Genomic DNA, 23,237 nt, shown 5'->3' on the forward strand with positions numbered 1-23,237 from the left:
AGCTTTCTTCAACAGGACATTATGTCCACACAAAATACAGATTTATTTCTAAAAAAATAATATCTAATCAGCTTTCTTCAACAGGACATTATGTAAACACAAAATACAGGTTTATTTCTAACAAAATAATATCTAATCAGCTTTCTTCAACAGGACATTATGTCAACACAAAATACAGGTTTATTTTTAAAAAAAATAATATCTAATCAGCTTTCTTCAACAGGACATTATGTCAACACAAAATACAGAATTATTTCTAAAAAAATAATATCTAATCAGCTTTCTTCAACAGGACATTATGTCAACACAAAATACAGGTTTATTTCTAAAAAAATAATATCTAATCAGCTTTCTTAAACAGGACATTATGTCAACACAAAATACAGGCTTATTTCTAAAAAAATAATATCTAATCAGCTTTCTTCAACAGGACATTATGTCAACACAAAATACAGGTTTATTTCTAAAAAAATAATATCTAATCAGCTTTCTTCAACAGGACATTATGTCAACACACAATACAGATTTATTTCTAAAAAAATAATATCTAATCAGCTTTCTTCAACAGGACATTATGTCAACACCAAATACAGATTTATTTCTAAAAAAATAATATCTAATCAGCTTTCTTCAACGGGACATTATGTAAACACCACATACAGATTTACTTCTAAACAAATAATATCTAATCAGCTTTCTTCAACAGGACATTATGTCAACACCAAATACAGATTTATTTCTAAAAAAATAATATCTAATCAGCTTTCTTCAACAGGACATTATGTCAACACCAAATACAGATTTATTTCAAAACAAATAATATCTAATCAGCTTTCTTCAACAGGATATTATGTCAACACCAAATACAGATTTATTTCTAAGAAAATAATATCTAATCAGCTTTCTTCAACAGGACATTATGTCAACACAAAATACAGATTTATTTCTAAAAAAATAATATCTAATCAGCTTTCTTCAACAGGACATTATGTCAACACAAAATACAGATTTATTTCTAAAAAAATAATATCTAATCAGCTTTCTTCAACAGGACATTATGTCAACACAAAATACAGATTTATTTCTAAAAAAATAATATCTAATGAGCTTTCTTCAACAGGACATTATGTCAACACAAAATACAGATTTATTTCTAAAAAAATAATATCTAATCAGCTTTCTTCAACAGGACATTATGTCAACACAAAATACAGCTTTATTTCTAAAAAAAAAATATCTAATCAGCTTTCTTCAACAGGACATTATGTCAACACAAAATACAGATTTATTTCTAAGAAAATAATATCTAATCAGCTTTCTTCAACAGGACATTATGTCAACACAAAATACAGATTTATTTCTAAAAAAATAATATCTAATGAGCTTTCTTCAACAGGACATTATGTCAACACAAAATACAGATTTATTTCTAAAAAAATAATATCTAATCAGCTTTCTTCAACAGGACATTATGTCAACACAAAATACAGCTTTATTTCTAAAAAAAAAAAATCTAATCAGCTTTCTTCAACAGGACATTATGTCAACACAAAATACATGTTTATTTCTAAAAAAATAATATCTAATGAGCTTTCTTCAACAGGACATTATGTCAACACAAAATACAGATTTATTTCTAAAAAAATAATATCTAATCAGCTTTCTTCAACAGGACATTATGTCAACACAAAATACAGGTTTATTTCTAAAAAATAATATCTAATCAGCTTTCTTCAACAGGACATTATGTACACACCAAATACAGATTTATTTCTAACAAAATAATATCTAATCAGCTTTCTTCAACAGGACATTATGTCAACACAAAATACAGATTTACTTCTTAAAGAATAATATCTAATCAGCTTTCTTCAACAGGACATTATGTCAACACAAAATACAGATTTATTTCTAAAAAAATAATATCTAATCAGCTTTCTTCAACAGGACATTATGTCAACACAAAATACAGCTTTATTTCTAAAAAAAAAAATATCTAATCAGCTTTCTTCAACAGGACATTATGTCAACACAAAATACAGGTTTATTTCTAAAAAAATAATATCTAATAAGCTTTCTTCAACAGGACATTATGTCAACACAAAATACAGATTTACTTCTTAAAGAATAATATCTAATCAGCTTTCTTCAACAGGACATTATGTACACACCAAATACAGATTTATTTCTAACAAAATAATATCTAATCAGCTTTCTTCAACAGGACATTATGTCAACACAAAATACAGATTTACTTCTTAAAGAATAATATCTAATCAGCTTTCTTCAACAGGACATTATGTCAACACAAAATACAGATTTATTTCTAAAAAAATAATATCTAATCAGCTTTCTTCAACAGGACATTATGTCAACACAAAATACAGATTTATTTCTAAAAAAATAATATCTAATCAGCTTTCTTCAACAGGACATTATGTCAACACAAAATACAGATTTATTTCTAAAAAAATAATATCTAATCAGCTTTCTTCAACAGGACATTATGTCAACACAAAATACAGCTTTATTTCTAAAAAAAAAAATATCTAATCAGCTTTCTTCAACAGGACATTATGTCAACACAAAATACAGGTTTATTTCTAAAAAAATAATATCTAATCAGCTTTCTTCAACAGGACATTATGTACACACCAAATACAGATTTATTTCTAAAAAAATAATATCTAATCAGCTTTCTTCAACAGGACATTATGTCAACACAAAATACAGATTTACTTCTAAAAGAATAATATCTAATAAGCTTTCTTCAACAGGACATTATGTCAACACAAAATACAGATTTACTTCTAAAAAAATGATATCTAATCAGCTTTCTTCAACAGGACATTATGTCAACACAAAATACAGATTTACTTCTTAAAGAATAATATATAATAAGCTTTCTTCAACAGGACATTATGTCAACACCAAATACAGATTTATTTCTAACAAAATAATATCTAATCAGCTTTCTTCAACAGGACATTATGTCAACACAAAATACAGATTTACTTCTAAAAGAATAATATCTAATAAGCTTTCTTCAACAGGACATTATGTCAACACAAAATACAGATTTACTTCTAAAAAAATAATATCTAATCAGCTTTCTTCAACAGGACATTATGTCAACACAAAATACAGATTTACTTCTAAAAAAATAATATCTAATCAGCTTTCTTCAACAGGACATTATGTCAACACAAAATACAGATTTACTTCTAAAAAAATAATATCTAATCAGCTTTCTTCAACAGGACATTATGTCAACACAAAATACAGATTTACTTCTAAAAAAATAATATCTAATCAGCTTTCTTCAACAGGACATTATGTCAACACAAAATACAGATTTACTTCTAAAAGAATAATATCTAATCAGCTTTCTTCAACAGGACATTATGTAAACACAAAATACAGGTTTATTTCTAAAAAAATAATATCTAATCAGCTTTCTTCAACAGGACATTATGTCAACACAAAATACAGATTTACTTCTAAGAAGATAATATCTAATCAGCTTTCTTCAACAGGACATTATGTCAACACAAAATACAGATTTACTTCTTAAAGAATAATATCTAATAAGCTTTCTTCAACAGGACATTATGTCAACACCAAATACAGATTTATTTCTAACAAAATAATATCTAATCAGCTTTCTTCAACAGGACATTATGTCAACACAAAATACAGATTTACTTCTAAAAGAATAATATCTAATAAGCTTTCTTCAACAGGACATTATGTCAACACAAAATACAGATTTACTTCTTAAAGAATAATATCTAATCAGCTTTCTTCAACAGGACATTATGTACACACCAAATACAGATTTATTTCTAACAAAATAATATCTAATCAGCTTTCTTCAACAGGACATTATGTACACACCAAATACAGATTTATTTCTAACAAAATAATATCTAATCAGCTTTCTTCAACAGGACATTATGTACACACCAAATACAGATTTACTTCTAAAAAAATAATATCTAATCAGCTTTCTTCAACAGGACATTATGTCAACACAAAATACAGATTTACTTCTAAAAGAATAATATCTAATCAGCTTTCTTCAACAGGACATTATGTCAACACAAAATACAGATTTACTTCTTAAAGAATAATATCTAATAAGCTTTCTTCAACAGGACATTATGTCAACACCAAATACAGATTTACTTCTAAAAAAATAATATCTAATCAGCTTTCTTCAACAGGACATTATGTCAACACAAAATACAGGTTTATTTCTAAAAAAATAATATCTAATCAGCTTTCTTCAACAGGACATTATGTCAACACAAAATACAGGTTTATTTCTAAAAAAATAATATCTAATCAGCTTTCTTCAACAGGACATTATGTCAACACAAAATACAGATTTACTTCTAAAAAAATAATATCTAATCAGCTTTCTTCAACAGGACATTATGTCAACACAAAATACAGATTTACTTCTTAAAGAATAATATCTAATAAGCTTTCTTCAACAGGACATTATGTCAACACCAAATACAGATTTATTTCTAAAAAAATAATATCTAATCAGCTTTCTTCAACAGGACATTATGTCAACACAAAATACAGATTTACTTCTAAAAGAATAATATCTAATAAGCTTTCTTCAACAGGACATTATGTCAACACAAAATACAGATTTATTTCTAAAAAAATAATATCTAATCAGCTTTCTTCAACAGGACATTATGTCAACACAAAATACAGGTTTATTTCTAAAAAAATAATATCTAATCAGCTTTCTTCAACAGGACATTATGTCAACACAAAATACAGATTTACTTCTTAAAGAATAATATCTAATAAGCTTTCTTCAACAGGACATTATGTCAACACCAAATACAGATTTATTTCTAAAAAAATAATATCTAATCAGCTTTCTTCAACAGGACATTATGTCAACACAAAATACAGATTTACTTCTAAAAGAATAATATCTAATAAGCTTTCTTCAACAGGACATTATGTCAACACAAAATACAGATTTATTTCTAAAAAAATAATATCTAATAAGCTTTCTTCAACAGGACATTATGTCAACACCAAATACAGATTTATTTCTAAAAAAATAATATCTAATCAGCTTTCTTCAACAGGACATTATGTCAACACAAAATACAGATTTACTTCTAAAAGAATAATATCTAATAAGCTTTCTTCAACAGGACATTATGTCAACACAAAATACAGATTTATTTCTAACAAAATAATATCTAATCAGCTTTCTTCAACAGGACATTATGTACACACCAAATACAGATTTATTTCTAAAAAAATAATATCTAATCAGCTTTCTTCAACAGGACATTATGTCAACACAAAATACAGATTTACTTCTTAAAGAATAATATCTAATCAGCTTTCTTCAACAGGACATTATGTCAACACAAAATACAGGTTTATTTCTAAAAAAATAATATCTAATCAGCTTTCTTCAACAGGACATTATGTCAACACCAAATACAGATTTATTTCTAAAAAAATAATATCTAATCAGCTTTCTTCAACAGGACATTATGTCAACACCAAATACAGATTTATTTCTAAAAAAATAATATCTAATCAGCTTTCTTCAACAGGACATTATGTCAACACAAAATACAGATTTATTTCTAAACAAATAATATCTAATCAGCTTTCTTCAACAGGACATTATGTCAACACAAAATACAGATTTACTTCTTAAAGAATAATATCTAATCAGCTTTCTTCAACAGGACATTATGTCAACACAAAATACAGATTTATTTCTAAAAAAATAATATCTAATCAGCTTTCTTCAACAGGACATTATGTCAACACCAAATACAGATTTATTTCTAAAAAAATAATATCTAATCAGCTTTCTTCAACAGGACATTATGTCAACACAAAATACAGATTTACTTCTTAAAGAATAATATCTAATAAGCTTTCTTCAACAGGACATTATGTCAACACCAAATACAGATTTATTTCTAAAAAAATAATATCTAATCAGCTTTCTTCAACAGGACATTATGTCAACACAAAATACAGATTTATTTCTAAAAAAATAATATCTAATCAGCTTTCTTCAACAGGACATTATGTCAACACCAAATACAGATTTATTTCTAAAAAAATAATATCTAATCAGCTTTCTTCAACAGGACATTATGTCAACACCAAATACAGATTTATTTCTAAAAAAATAATATCTAATCAGCTTTCTTCAACAGGACATTATGTCAACACAAAATACAGATTTACTTCTTAAAGAATAATATCTAATAAGCTTTCTTCAACAGGACATTATGTCAACACCAAATACAGATTTATTTCTAAAAAAATAATATCTAATCAGCTTTCTTCAACAGGACATTATGTCAACACAAAATACAGATTTACTTCTAAAAGAATAATATCTAATAAGCTTTCTTCAACAGGACATTATGTCAACACAAAATACAGATTTACTTCTAAAAGAATAATATCTAATAAGCTTTCTTCAACAGGACATTATGTCAACACAAAATACAGATTTATTTCTAAAAAAATAATATCTAATCAGCTTTCTTCAACAGGACATTATGTACACACCAAATACAGATTTATTTCTAACAAAATAATATCTAATCAGCTTTCTTCAACAGGACATTATATGTCAACACCAAATACAGATTTATTTCTAAAAAAATAATATCTAATCAGCTTTCTTCAACAGGACATTATGTCAACACAAAATACAGATTTACTTCTAAAAGAATAATATCTAATCAGCTTTCTTCAACAGGACATTATGTCAACACAAAATACAGATTTATTTCTAAAAAAATAATATCTAATCAGCTTTCTTCAACAGGACATTATGTCAACACAAAATACAGATTTACTTCTAAGAAGATAATATCTAATCAGCTTTCTTCAACAGGACATTATGTCAACACAAAATACAGATTTATTTCTAAAAAAATAATATCTAATCAGCTTTCTTCAACAGGACATTATGTCAACACAAAATACAGATTTATTTCTAAAAAAATAATATCTAATCAGCTTTCTTCAACAGGACATTATGTCAACACAAAATACAGATTTACTTCTAAGAAGATAATATCTAATCAGCTTTCTTCAACAGGACATTATGTCAACACAAAATACAGATTTACTTCTAAAAGAATAATATCTAATCAGCTTTCTTCAACAGGACATTATGTCAACACAAAATACAGGTTTATTTCTAAAAAAATAATATCTAATCAGCTTTCTTCAACAGGACATTATGTCAACACAAAATACAGATTTACTTCTAAGAAGATAATATCTAATCAGCTTTCTTCAACAGGACATTATGTCAACACAAAATACAGATTTATTTCTAAAAAAATAATATCTAATCAGCTTTCTTCAACAGGACATTATGTCAACACAAAATACAGATTTATTTCTAACAAAATAATATCTAATCAGCTTTCTTCAACAGGACATTATGTCAACACCAAATACAGATTTATTTCTAAAAAAATAATATCTAATCAGCTTTCTTCAACAGGACATTATGTCAACACAAAATACAGATTTATTTCTAAAAAACATAATATCTAATCAGCTTTCTTCAACAGGACATTATGTCAGCACAAAATACAGATTTATTTCTAAGAAAATTATATCTAATCAGCTTTCTTCAACAGGACATTATGTACACACCAAATACAGATTTATTTCTAAAAAAATAATATCTAATCAGCTTTCTAAAACTGGACATTATGTCAACACAAAATACAGATTTATTTCTAAAAAAATAATATCTAATCAGCTTTCTTCAACAGGACATTATGTCAACACAAAATACAGATTTACTTCTTAAAGAATAATATCTAATAAGCTTTCTTCAACAGGACATTATGTCAACACAAAATACAGATTTATTTCTAAAAAAATAATATCTAATCAGCTTTCTTCAACAGGACATTATGTCAACACAAAATACAGATTTACTTCTAAAAAAATAATATCTAATCAGCTTTCTTCAACAGGACATTATGTCAACACAAAATACAGATTTACTTCTTAAAGAATAATATCTAATAAGCTTTCTTCAACAGGACATTATGTCAACACCAAATACAGATTTATTTCTAAAAAAATAATATCTAATCAGCTTTCTTCAACAGGACATTATGTCAACACAAAATACAGATTTATTTCTAAAAAAATAATATCTAATCAGCTTTCTTCAACAGGACATTATGTCAACACCAAATACAGATTTATTTCTAAAAAAATAATATCTAATCAGCTTTCTTCAACAGGACATTATGTCAACACCAAATACAGATTTATTTCTAAAAAAATAATATCTAATCAGCTTTCTTCAACAGGACATTATGTCAACACAAAATACAGATTTACTTCTTAAAGAATAATATCTAATAAGCTTTCTTCAACAGGACATTATGTCAACACCAAATACAGATTTATTTCTAAAAAAATAATATCTAATCAGCTTTCTTCAACAGGACATTATGTCAACACAAAATACAGATTTATTTCTAAAAAAATAATATCTAATCAGCTTTCTTCAACAGGACATTATGTCAACACCAAATACAGATTTATTTCTAAAAAAATAATATCTAATCAGCTTTCTTCAACAGGACATTATGTCAACACCAAATACAGATTTATTTCTAAAAAAATAATATCTAATCAGCTTTCTTCAACAGGACATTATGTCAACACAAAATACAGATTTACTTCTTAAAGAATAATATCTAATAAGCTTTCTTCAACAGGACATTATGTCAACACAAAATACAGGTTTATTTCTAAAAAAATAATATCTAATCAGCTTTCTTCAACAGGACATTATGTCAACACAAAATACAGATTTACTTCTAAAAGAATAATATCTAATAAGCTTTCTTCAACAGGACATTATGTCAACACAAAATACAGATTTACTTCTAAAAGAATAATATCTAATAAGCTTTCTTCAACAGGACATTATGTCAACACAAAATACAGATTTATTTCTAAAAAAATAATATCTAATCAGCTTTCTTCAACAGGACATTATGTACACACCAAATACAGATTTATTTCTAACAAAATAATATCTAATCAGCTTTCTTCAACAGGACATTATGTCAACACCAAATACAGATTTATTTCTAAAAAAATAATATCTAATCAGCTTTCTTCAACAGGACATTATGTCAACACAAAATACAGATTTACTTCTAAAAGAATAATATCTAATCAGCTTTCTTCAACAGGACATTATGTCAACACAAAATACAGATTTATTTCTAAAAAAATAATATCTAATCAGCTTTCTTCAACAGGACATTATGTCAACACAAAATACAGATTTACTTCTAAGAAGATAATATCTAATCAGCTTTCTTCAACAGGACATTATGTCAACACAAAATACAGATTTATTTCTAAAAAAATAATATCTAATTAGCTTTCTTCAACAGGACATTATGTCAACACAAAATACAGATTTATTTCTAAAAAAATAATATCTAATCAGCTTTCTTCAACAGGACATTATGTCAACACAAAATACAGATTTACTTCTAAGAAGATAATATCTAATCAGCTTTCTTCAACAGGACATTATGTCAACACAAAATACAGATTTACTTCTAAAAGAATAATATCTAATCAGCTTTCTTCAACAGGACATTATGTCAACACAAAATACAGGTTTATTTCTAAAAAAATAATATCTAATCAGCTTTCTTCAACAGGACATTATGTCAACACAAAATACAGATTTACTTCTAAGAAGATAATATCTAATCAGCTTTCTTCAACAGGACATTATGTCAACACAAAATACAGATTTATTTCTAAAAAAATAATATCTAATCAGCTTTCTTCAACAGGACATTATGTCAACACAAAATACAGATTTATTTCTAACAAAATAATATCTAATCAGCTTTCTTCAACAGGACATTATGTCAACACCAAATACAGATTTATTTCTAAAAAAATAATATCTAATCAGCTTTCTTCAACAGGACATTATGTCAACACAAAATACAGATTTATTTCTAAAAAACATAATATCTAATCAGCTTTCTTCAACAGGACATTATGTCAGCACAAAATACAGATTTATTTCTAAGAAAATTATATCTAATCAGCTTTCTTCAACAGGACATTATGTACACACCAAATACAGATTTATTTCTAAAAAAATAATATCTAATCAGCTTTCTTAAACTGGACATTATGTCAACACAAAATACAGATTTATTTCTAAAAAAATAATATCTAATCTGCTTTCTTCAACAGGACATTATGTCAACACAAAATACCGGTTTATTTCTAAAAAATAATATCTAATCAGCTTTCTTAAACAGGACATTATGTCAACACAAAAAAAAATATCTAATCAGATAAAATGTCTCATGTATTTGATCTTTTACATTTATCATAAAAATGCACTCGGTTATGTTCAATACTTCGCTTACAAAGTAGAATAAGTAATATCCGTGAATATGATTTTCATAACAAAAACAAAACATGTATTCACGTTTGAATCCTTGACTAAGGAAAATCCGCCAAAATAGTCAGATTATCGTCTGCCACTTATTTCAATCAAAACACCACTTTGAGACTATTTCAACGCATGAAAGGTTGACATGAAAGCAGTCATTCAAACATAAACAAAGGTTTTCTTTCTCATTATTTTTTTAAACAAAATTAAATAAAATTTGATATTGTTCTAAACATAAAATTTTATTTATAAAATTTCGTTCATCTCCACCCCTGCATCGATACAAGTGCTAATCAACATTACTTTCTCCTTAAATTAATACACCTGTTTCCTTGAGATAAGTTTTTTATTCTCCAAATAATATCCTTAATTTACATAGCTTCTTCCTATTTCTTGAAATAATTTCTCTTTTTTCATTAAACTGTTAGGTGAAAGTACAAAATAGTTAACAAACCCCCTACCCATGTTAAGAATGGCTTTCTAAATAATAACATTATTTCAGCATGGTTCGTACACTGCACAAGTACCAAAAATTTTGTCAAGACGGAAGTTTAGGTTGCAAAATAACCTCGAACCCTCTATCAAATAAAAGGAACCAAGCTCTCTAATCACCGTTATGTTACTATGCCAACAATATATAAACAATGGCATTGGTATTTCAGAAGTTGAGTTTTAAGTAAACAGAACTTCCTTAAAAAAAAAATATATGAAAAATATGAATAAACACTTTTTTTTATTTAATATATTTATTTTTATTTTATTTTAAACAATATCTTTTTCTTTCTATTTTATCAATATACATCTTTTTTTTAAACAATATAAACAGAACTTTTTATATTTTTTATTTTTAATTTTAACCAATTTAACCAGAGGTTTGGTGCTTATGTATTTTTGGTACTGAGCGTTTTTAAAATAGTTTTTTTTTCAGGTTAAATTTAAGTTTCACAATATCTTTGTTTATATTAAATTGTTAGGTGGAAGCAGAGAATACTTACAAAACACTCTCATGTTAAGAATGGCCTTTGAAACAATGTTATTTCAGCACGGTACATAAAATACATAACTACCAAACTTTTTATAATTTTTAATGATAAATTTTTACTTGGTTTCCACCTTAACATTTTCCTTAAAAATGACGACTTTTACTGGTTTTCTGGTATATTTTTCTGAATATTGCATTTTAATTTCCTCAAATAAGTACTTTTTCGATTATAAAACGGTATAATTTTTTATGTGAAAAGTGGTAGCCATAGTTGTGAAAGAAAACAGCAGCAAAATGTAGTCCTAAAACCATCAGAAGGCATCTGAAAATGAAGGGTTTCAATCATTTAAAGCGACTGCAGAAACCACGTCTCCTTGAACAGCACAAAACTAACCGACTTAAATATGCCGCCAAATACCAGACTTGGGATGAAGAGAAGTGGGAAAATGTAATTTTCTCCGATGAGAAAAAGTTTAATCTAGATGGTCCAGATGGATTTCAACACTATTGGCATGATAAAAATTTGCCCAAAGAGACTTTTTCAACTTGGCAAAGTGGAGGGTCTTTAATGATCTGGGGTGCTTTCTCGTCTGCTGGAACCCTAAAGTTGCAAGTAGTGAAAGGCCGGCAAACATCATTGAAGTACATTTCAATGCTTGAAAATGCTTCTATCAGGACTGAAGGTCCACATCTGTGTGGAAGAAATTGGATTTTCCAGCAAGACAACGCTGCGATACACACTTCTTGACAAGCACAAGAATACTTTTCTTCAAATAATATAGAATTGTTAGATCATCCAGCATGTTCTCCGGACCTCAATCCCATTGAAAATCTTTGGGGATGGATGGCAAAAGAAGTGTTCAAGGATAGAACCCAGTATGATTCGATAAAGGAACTTTCTGATTCAGTTTTCAGTACATGGGATAAAATTCCTTCGCAACTGATAAAAAACTTAGCCGCAAGCATGCCGAAGAGAATTTTTGAAGTAATTCATAATAATGAAGGCTATACTAAATACTGAGACACTTTTTAGTAATTTATAATTGCCTTTTGTTAGATAAATTATCAGTGATCTTATCATTTTAACCAGGTGAAAATGTTTGTTTTTTTAAAAATAATTATTAGATTAGGGTTAAGGTTTCGAATGAAGCAGATTTCATTTTTTTTTTTTGTCATATTTTCCCTTTTGGCAATGGTTTCAACCATTTGTTTGATTAAAAATTCGATAATATGCGTAAACGCTTACTTTCTTAAGTTGTCTTATGATTTTGACCAGGACTGTATATATAGTGACTCTTGGTGCGGTTATAATACAAAAGAGGCTACACAGCCCCCTCCTTTTTTATATGTATATATGTATTCAGTAGGCAGATAACGCCCATGTGTATAATGCCTTCATGTGCCAGAACAAGAGTGGATGTGAAGCAGATGAAGAACCCTACCAAATCCTCATTGGTGCATCACATAGGCCTTTCTTCCCCTACATCAACCACCATCTTATGCCAAATGAAATAAATCAAGAGAGGTCAACTTTTGTGGAAAACCAAGCCATGTGGTGATAAGGCTTGGAAAAATCAGCCGGAGATTTTACAGACCTCCTGTGAAGATATGAAAAACTCATCATCTAATCCACAGTGCCATAGAAGCAACCCATAGTGGCTAACTAGATGTCACAGTGCACCAAAGTCAATTTAATGAAACCGCCTACATATTTAATGAAACCGCCTACATATTTTTTTTTTTTTATATATATATATATATAGATATATATATATATATATATATATATATATATATAGAGAGAGAGAGAGAGAGAGAGAGAGAAAGAGAGAGAAATAAAAAGGAAAAAACTGTATTTTGTGTTCATCAACGTTTCGTCTTTATTTCGAGACTTCTTCTGGATGAATGAGATTAAGAAACAAAAAAATATTTTGTACTGGTGTTTTTTGTTCCTTATCTCATTCATCCAGAGGAAGTCTTGAAATAAAGACGAAACGTTGATAAACACAAAATATATATATATATATATATATATATATATATATATATATATATATATATATATATATATATATATATATATCGATATGATACAAGGGAATTAAACTACCCATGGACTCTACCATACAGCAAAATACAATGAACTTTTAAGGAAATATATTAAAGTTTGCGCTGAGACATATATGAAAATATATGTACACCTACAGGAAGCACATGGAATGCAAAAAGAAAGTTGACCAAAGGACATCGAAAGTGAAGGACTTTGTTACCATGATAAGAAAAGTGATTTAATACAAAAGATAATAAATTAAATTGTACCTTGGGATATTGGATGTTATGGTTCTGCAGTAAAGGGGAAAAATATACAACTGAGAATTGGATTACATTAGATGGTACTATTATATGTCAGATCGTTGCAAATTTTTAAAGGAGAAATAATACCTCTTGGACATTTTATTTGTTTGGATAATACCTGTTTCCTCAGCTAAGTATTTTATAATCACTATCCTCCATTGCCCTGACTCATTCCATCCCTATTGAGTTGCTGAGTAAAATATTTTTTATGACGTTTATGTTTAAATAAGGTTTTGTGCTTGGACTCAATCGTTTCACATGATATAGATTAAAAAAAAAAAAGAATAATAGACATGTCTTTTGCTGATCTTCTTTCATTCACCCCCTCTCTGACCCATTGAATGTTGTCTGCATATCATTTGAAATCATTAATTCTTATGGTGTAATAAAATATTGTATATATATATATATATATATATATATATACTAGCGGGGGTGCCTGGCATGGGAGGCAGGCAGGCTTGAACCCGTGACACGAAGGTGGAAAAGAGAGTGAAAGAAAACTTGGCATCTTACCGCTATGCAGCAGGAAGTGTAAAGCGTTCAAATTTAGCGATGTCAATCAAAAAGTTGACTTGCAGAAATGGATAGTTAAGTGAATGAGTTCATGCAGGCACAGAAATGAACTTCTGGCTGCAGGCCAATTAAGTTTCCCGCTGTTTATTTAATTGTTTCCCTACAATGTTGGGGAAAACCAGCTCCCCCTTTTTGGGGGGAGCTCTGGCAGTGTCCAAATGAATAGCAATTGTCTGATATGAAGGGTCTCTCCGACATTGATAAAAGCTAATCACCTTTCTGGACGAACTTATTCGCTTTAATTGTTTTGCTTTATTTATACAAAAGACGAACAAACACACAAAAGGACAAAATAGCGTGAATTTTTCTAAAAGTCGATCAAAATAAATGTAGAGACAACATCCGTTTTCGAATCATTTTTTAATCTAGCAAGTAAAAACATTTTATAATTTAGCAAGTAAAAACATTTTATAATCTAGAAAGTAAAAAGCCTTTCGCAGGCATACTAAAACATGTGCGGCTATTTTGCCTTTTATAATTCTTTGAGATATATATATATATATATATATATAATTCTCAGTGTTATGTTCTTTTATTTTTATTACAATTGCCAAATGCGCAGTAAGCCGAGTTATCTCATGACAAGTACTGATCAAAAATCTAACATGTTATAATTACCATGCATTTTATGCCCGATATACAATTATTTTTTTTACTACTGCGATATGTGATTCAGGAATATATCTTAATTTGAATTCCCATTTTGAATGCATCGCCATAACATGGGAGTGATGATCCAAAGCGTACCATAACATGGGGGCTTGCCATGAGATTAGTTACATATCAAGAAAGTGAGGGCTCACCACTTGAATAAACATCCTCATTGGAAAGCCAGAGTGTTTCGCACTGACAAGCAAAGCAAAATGACAGACACAGATTTTATAAAAACTCAACCCAGGGATTATATAGGCTTAAGGAAGCTGAACTAGTTGAAATTGAAAAGAAAGTAGAATTAGAGGTTAAGGCAGAGAAAAAGACAGTTGATAAGAGTGATTACTAAGCACATAGTGGAAGACAATATTTTTGGTGAAGAAATGCTGGAAGGATTACCAGCAGAGACAACGAACATGACACCTAATAAGGTTAAGCTCGGAAAAGAATTCAGGTGATAAGTCATCTCCCTCTCAGTACAGACCAATAAGCCTCCTGTGTGTTATGAGTAAGTTGCTAGAATCCATATTAAATAGAGAAATAGTAAACCACCTCAGCAGAAACAATCTTCTTAGTGACAAACAATATGGTTTCCGTTCTGCAAGATCTACCGCAGATGTACTAACGGTTATATCTCACAGGATTAGTGAATCTCTTGACAAAGGCTTCTTTTCTAAGGCAATTGCTCTTGACATATCAAAGGTCTTCGACAAGGTATGGCATAAAGGCCTTCTTCACAAGATTTCCAGCTACGGTATAACTGGAAATGTTTTCTCAATCATTAAATCATTTCTCTCTGATAGGCTCAGAAGAGTAGTGGTAGATGGACAAAAATCAGAGGCCTGCAGTATTAATGCTGAACTCCCCCAAGGGTCAATCCTGGGCCCAACTCTCTCCTGATCTACATCAATGATCTCCCTAAACACATACTTAAATCATTTGTTGATGTCTATGCTGATGACACGACTATCTACGGCAACACATCAAAGGTTGTAAATGACAAAGTTCTCTCTGATTCTCTCTCCTCTGATCTCGAGCGCATGGTTCAGTGGGGGAAGTTGTGGCTGGTTACCTTTAATGCATCTAAAACCAAACTCCTATCTGTACATCATCAACGCTCTGATCCCCATCTGGCATCAATTGAAATGGATGGCTCTCGTCTAGGAGAGGCCCCGTGTTTTGACAAGCTTCTGGGTTTGTCCTTTACTCCTGATCTGAAATGGAATACGTACATCAAGTCTGTTGCCAAGATGGTGGGATCCTTCTACCGCTCCAGAAGATATCTCACTACTGATGAAATTCTCTATCTATATAAAAGCCAAGTACATCCAAGGATGGAATACTGCTGCCATATCTGGGCAGGAGCTGCTAAAAACAGCCTATCCTGCCTTGACAGAGTACAAAATAGACTTTGTGGCTTAGTGGGCGATGCCCTTTTCTCTACCCTGCAACCTCTCTCCCACAGAAGAGACGTTGCGAGCCTATCCTTGTTTTATCGTTATTCCCATGGCAGGTGCTCATCTGAACTCCAATCTCTGGTCCCCCCTCACCAATCTTTCACGAAAAACACCCGTCTAGCTGAATCCACTGTGAAAAATTTCCCCCACTCTTTATCTGTGCCTAAATCAAAACGTGGATTCCATGAACAAAGCTTCTTTCTTAGAACTGCATGCCTGTGGAACTCTGTTCCATCTGCCTGCTTCCCACCTGACTACAACTTGGATGTCTTCAAGTCCAACGTTAACAAATTCCTATTGAACCGCCCCCTTAGTTAAGTAAACACTTGCTGTACTTGCAATAACCATTATCCCTGAGTGGCTTCCGGGCCTTGATAAGTGGTGACCTCCGTATAAAAAAAAAACAAAAACAAAAAAAAACTAGGATAATGGCTAGGATGGAGATAAAGAAATCTTGAATCGTGCAAGAAATTAGGATGAGTGAATTGAATATAGATCGTCAAACATAGGAGGACAGGCAAAGCAAGTTTGATAGGACGAAACGCATAATCCAAAAATTTGTAAAGAAGGAAGTGGATGACTTCTCCACACATTTTGAACTGCCCTTAACATGAAAGAATGCTGGGCAATGCTTTTGCAGACAGTAAGTGGCAAGGCTCAAAAAACGTATGCGGTACTTCCAGCAGAGGACTGCGCAGTCTATGAAATGGTAAAGATAGCTATCCTGAAAGAATACAATTTAGAAGTTTCAGAAAAAGCTAAAGGCAAACATATGTGGAGTGCACCAAATGAAAAGAAGGGCATGTAACATTAATAGACGAGCAAAAATGAGGAAATCGTCATTTTGTTTATATGATTATCATATTTTCATTTTGGAGATTTAAATTTTATTTCCATGCTGATATCACCAAATTTCTATTTAAATGAATCCATAAAATTCCTTACCTGTCCAACAATTGGTTTTCCTCCTTTTGAATCTAACACAAAAATTCCCTCTTTGAGTCCTTTATCGTAAGGTGGGTATGTTCCTTCTGGTTCGCGTTTACTGATACCAGGGTCCTGCATAAAAAGATATCACCTTCAATCAAACAAAAATGTTAATCTTCACTTAAAAAGAAATCATCTGTTTAAAATCAAATAGCAAACTTGTTAGGAAATGTCAACAACTTTCATAGAATATTGGAAGTTTTGTTTCGATTTTTAAGGAAAATAAAGGAATGATGAAGCAAGAACTAAAATAAAACAGAAGAAAATAAAAGATCAATATTTTATAAACAAATAAAATCTGATATCTAAAATGAAAAACAGCAAATATAACATGTCTTGGGCCTAACTAATAAACAAGATTTAAACAAAATTCAACTTAATATTCATCAACATGGTGTTTATAGAGATACATTCAATTTTTCTGGCCAATGCCAGTGTGCTCTTTGGAAGAGTAGGTTGGTTAAAGTGCTCACCCAATGCAAAAGTACACATCTCTCCTTTTTTTTAAAAAAAAAAAAATCTGCCTTTTCCATCATGCACTGCCTTTTCCAGAATGCACTCCAAGAGCATAAATAAAGTTGGTTATATTGTCTCTCTTCTTTAACATGAAATAACACAGGTAAGCCCTTCATTTTGTTTGCAGATACACCACAGGTTCTCCGAGATCAATAAAAAACCTCATAGTCCTTTATCTAAGCAAGCCTCCTCCTCTCACATTGAGGCCTTTGGATGACAAATTCTTGGGGGTTGACATTCTAAGCTTCATTACAGTCATTCCAATTTGACTGTAAGGAAACACAGCGTGAGTCCAAATTGAGTTGGGGCACACCATTCGTTTATTGATGGATCCTGACCTCCTCCTTTTCACAACTGTTGGGATCAAACAAATTTATAATGCAAAGGGGAGTAACTCTTTGCTTCTTTGGGCAAAGTCGCCTCCCTTTATCCGTAGTCCTAAACTTTAATTTCTCGCGATTTCTCGCAAGATCAACGACCGCAAGTGGACAGTGGGGGGAAAATGGAGTGACTTTGAAAATGGCGAGATGAACATCATTCCAGTTCATCCATTTATTCTATTTGGACTTTCATCTATTATGTTTGAATTGTAGTTACGTGTGTGTGTGTGTGTGTGTGTGTGTGTGCGTGTCTATTAATAACCGTATATCATTATGTAACATGTTTCCTTATTTGTTCGTAAGTGTTATGTTTCTTTCCTCATGAGCTCTTACATAGTCAACGTTAAGGCTGGACTCCCTGCGGTAGAATATTTTATGTTATATTGATCAACGCATTCCATGATATAACAAATTGGCGATGAAGATTTGGAAATAAAATAAACAAAAACACTTTTCAATAAAAAGAAAAAAATGTCTATCTCCACAGAAGTTCTCAAAGAAATTTTGGCGCATCAACAGGACCAGTTTGAAAAAGCTCAACTGAATCTAATAACAACATTAACCCAAAAATTTAAGTTGCAAGACACCAGGAATTCATCTAGTGTCAAGCTTTCCAACATTATTACAGAATTTTCCTATGATGCTGACAACAACTGCACGTTCAGCTCATGGTTTTCACGATGGAAAGACACATTTTACAATGATTTTTCTAACAAGGACGACGACTGGAAAAATGCTTGCTGATACAAAGTAGGGTACGAAGGAAAATGAAAGGTTCGTAAATTTACCCAAAAAACCTTCTGATTTGACTTTTACTTAGACTATCAGCATCTTGACGGACATTTTTGGAGAACAACAGTCCCTATTTGTGGGGTATATGGTTAGAAAAAAAAAAAATGTACTGGGCGTATCTGCATTGCTCTTTGGGAAAGAAGAAGGAAAGGATGACTAGCTCATTTATATACATGAAGAGCATCTTGGGAAGGTAGGGCATGATGGGAGAAGCTATTTTTTTCCTGTCTCTTCCTTTTTTTTTTCTAGATAGGACATAAAAGCTGGAAAAATTGTTCCCTGGGTGTGGTTCGAATGTATGGTTAATTCGCGTGTCAGTGGGAAGAAAGAAAGACGGATTTTCTACGAACGTCGAAACTGGAAGAGAAAAAGGATTGTCGTTTTTTTTGTGTGTGCCAAGAGCGTTGCAAGCTGAAGAAGAAAAACCTCTTTTTTTTGCATGAACATTTAACAGTATTCAGCAGTTAAAAGGAAAACTTTAATTTCAATACTAGAAGCTATTTCGGCATATCAAACAGGTTAACATGGCTGACTGGAGACTCTCAACTCAGATGTTGAGACCCTTCACTGGGGAGGGTGACCTAATTAAATGGCTGGAAAAATTAAAGATGGTGGCAAGGTTGCAAAAATCGAAGACGTGGTCACTCTGCTGCCGCTCTACTTAGAGGGGGAAGCCCTCACTATTTACCAGCAGATGCGTGATGAAGATAAGGGAGACCTTGCCTCAGTGGAGCAAAGAGTGAAATTGGCTTTCACTGAGAGTCCATTTGAAGCACTCAGCAAGTTTGCAAGTTTGAGGTGGACTGGCGAGTCTGCTGACGTCTTTGCTGCAGAGATCAGGAGACTGGCAGGATTGGCTGGTTACGTAGGAAGGAGTTTGGAGATGACGGTAAAGCTATACCTAGTGAACGGCTTCCCAGAAGAAATCTCTGCGAACATGCAGAGAATCACTGAGATCAATACAATGGAAGTGGACGATCTCTTGATCCACGCCAAAATCCTAGTCAAGAATGTCAAGGGCCCAATTGTGGCTGCAGCTGTGAGTGGAAATAAGTGCATGAGGCGCCACTTGAATGACGAGAGACAGGCAGCGAGGCGATAGGAGGGGAGGCCTGCCATCAAGTGCTTCCAGTGCCAGGTTCCTCACTTGCTCAAGAACTGCAAAGAGCTGAGACCGGGGATCACCTGCTACCGATGTGAACGAGTGGGGCACATTAGCCACTATTGTGTTGCTACACGGGACCAGGGAAATGAGTAAAGGGGAGCCATTGCGCCAGTGGTTCCCCCTTCTATGTGGAAATGGCGCATAACGAAACGTTGCCTCAGTTACCAGTAGTAGTCAATGGGAAGAGAGCCATGGCCCTTGTTGACTCAGGCTGAACCACAACATTGGTAACGAAGAATGTTGCTAAATCATGGAGCGGAACCAGGAGTATTAAGACCGTGGATGGCAGGGAGGTGAAATGCCTAGGAGAGACAACAGCGGAAGTACTGGTGCAAGGTGTGCCTATTAGACTACGAGCCCTGGTGTTGGATCGTCTGGTTGGTGATGTTGATGTGGTTTTAGGTGTAAGTGTGATCAACCAACTGGTACGTTGAGAGAGGGCCAAGTAACTTTCGGACACCTCGGCACAGTAGGAATGGCAGGAGTGGAAGGTGATAGAAATATCAGAACGCAAACACTGGAGGCTTGCTGCATTGAGGATGAGGATTTCCTGGCGAGGTTCGATGGTGAGAGGTGGACGGTGGAATGGAAATGGATTTCCGGGCCTCCGGAACTACGAAACAAAGTAAGCTGCTACGAGAAAACACTGCGAGGAGAAATAAGAAAAGGATTCGAGGAAGAAGTGGAGAGGTGGATAGAGGAAGGAATTCTGAAACCGTGGACAGGGGAAGAAAAAAGAGTGCTACCATTACTGGCAGTTGTTCAACCCACAAAGAACAAAGTTAGACCGATACTGGATTTCAGAGAATTAAACAGATACGTAGCCTGCCACACTGGAAAGCGAATTGATATATGCGAAGATGTTATGAGAAAATGGAGGAGGATGGAATGGGCCACTAAGATTGTCGATCTGAAGTCGGCTTATCTCCAGATTCATGTAGATGAAAAACTCTGGCAACATCAATTGGTCCGGTACAAGGGGAAGATGTATTGCCTGACGAGGTTAGGCTTTGGGCTGAGCTCAGCCCCCAAAATTATGACTACTGTGCTGAAGACCGTGCTGAGTAAAGACTGTATAGTGGATAAGGCCACTAGTTCGTACACTGACGGCATTCTCGTAGAGGAAGCAGAGGTGACAGCAGAGAAAGTGAGAGGTCATGTTGCGAGGTATGGGTTGACTGCAAAACCGGTGGAGTCCCTGGATGGAGGAGCGGCGTTGAGGTTGAAACTCTGCCAAGATGCAAAGGAAGCCTTCTCTTTAGACGAGGGAATGCAATACTCGAAATCGGAACTGACCTGACAAAACGAGAACTCTTCTCGGTCTGCGGGAGACTGGTGGGACACTATCCAATCGCCGGCTGGCTCAGGATAGCGTGCAGCTTTATTAAACAACAAACGGGCACTGATGGCTGGGAGGGCCGTGTGACGAAGGTCACGAACATGCTACAAGAAATCATTGCAAGAGTGACGAAAGAAGACCCAGTAACGGGGAATAGTACGTCAGCAGCGGAGACGCGGGGGTGATTTGGTGCGATGCCAGCAGTCTGACATTGGGCGTCGTATTAGAGATGGGAGGTGTAACTGTGGAAGATGCGGCGTGGCTAAGAAAGAAAAACGACTAATCCCATATCAACGTAGCCAAACTGGAGGCCGCTATGAATCAATCTGGCCCTGAAGTGGGGATTGAAAATGATTGAAACCAAATCCGATTTGGCAACGGTAGTTTCATGGATCAGGTCGGCAGTGACTGGCAATAAGAGAGTTAGGACCAGAAGTGCTGCAGAAATGCTGATCAAGCGCAGGCTTGGAGCACTTGCAGATTTGATAGCGGAATTCCAGTTGAAGGTATCTGTAGTACTGGTCCCATCAGAAAAGAACAAGGCGGATTCGATGACACGGGTAAGGAAGGCCTGGCTGCAAGAGAGAAAGGAGGTTTCTTCAGTATGCTCTGCAGGGGAGGAAGTTAAAAAATTACATGAAATGCATCACTTTGGCCAAGAACGGGTGTTATTCCTGGCAAGAGAGGTTTACCCGGAAACCACCAAGAAGGAGGTCAGGGAGGTAGTGGAGCACTGTCAGGGATGCCAATCGATAGACCCCTGACCATCCAGACACGAAGCAGGAGAGTTACACATTGCGGCAGAATTGGAAGCGATTGGCCATTGATGTGACCCATTATCGCCATAAACTGTATCTGTCGATGATCGACTGTGGACCGGGGAAGTTTGCCATATGGAGAGAGATCAGGGCAGAAGCTGCATGGGCGATCGGAGGGGTCATCAAAGAAATATTTTTGGAGAGAGGGCTGGTTGAGGAACTGTTAATGGACAATGGCCCCACTTTCCGATCAGAAGCCTTTAAAGAGGTGTGTGATAAGTGGGGAGTAAGGCAATTTTTTAGGGCAGCGTATCAGCCGAGTGGCAATGGGATAGTGGAGAGGAATCATCGCACCATCAAGGTTGCTGTGGAAAAATAGCAACATTTCACCCATGGAGGCGGTGTTTTGGTACAACATCTCACCGAAAACCAGACAAGATGAGACAACTGTGCCTCATAGAGCCATCTTCGCATATAAGTGGCAGCATCCGTGCAACAAAACGGTAGGAATTGAGGGTGAAGAAGCTACCATTAAAGTGGGCGAGGAGGTGTGGGTGAAGCCCCCCAATGCAAAATGTACCACTCGCTGGGGGAGGGGGGGTCGTAACGGGAACGCAGTCGAAGAACAACATAATGGTGAATGGCATTCCCTGGCATATCCTAGATCTGCGTTGTGTAACCCTGCCGGTGTGCACTGATGGCAGTGAAAAGGAGGAAGTCGAGATCCACCAAGAAGCTAACAATGCACCCCAATTCGACTTCGCCCCACGTT

The 23,237-nt window shown here is 33.2% G+C and overlaps 1 protein-coding gene across 1 annotated transcript in view; it reads right to left on the reverse strand.

Moving 5' to 3' along the window:
- LOC145258281 (lysosomal alpha-glucosidase-like) overlaps positions 1-23,237 on the reverse strand; it is a 432,680-nt gene that overhangs the window by 132,595 nt on the left and 276,848 nt on the right. The window contains exon 7 of the mRNA XM_080116285.1: positions 17,474-17,587. Within this exon, the coding sequence (XP_079972411.1) occupies positions 17,474-17,587 (114 nt within the window). The remainder of the gene's footprint in view (positions 1-17,473; positions 17,588-23,237) is intronic.

This window comes from Euprymna scolopes, chromosome 33 (assembly GCF_053919585.1).
Source record: "Euprymna scolopes isolate OS-2025 chromosome 33, ASM5391958v1, whole genome shotgun sequence".
NCBI lineage: Eukaryota > Metazoa > Mollusca > Cephalopoda > Sepiida > Sepiolidae > Euprymna > Euprymna scolopes.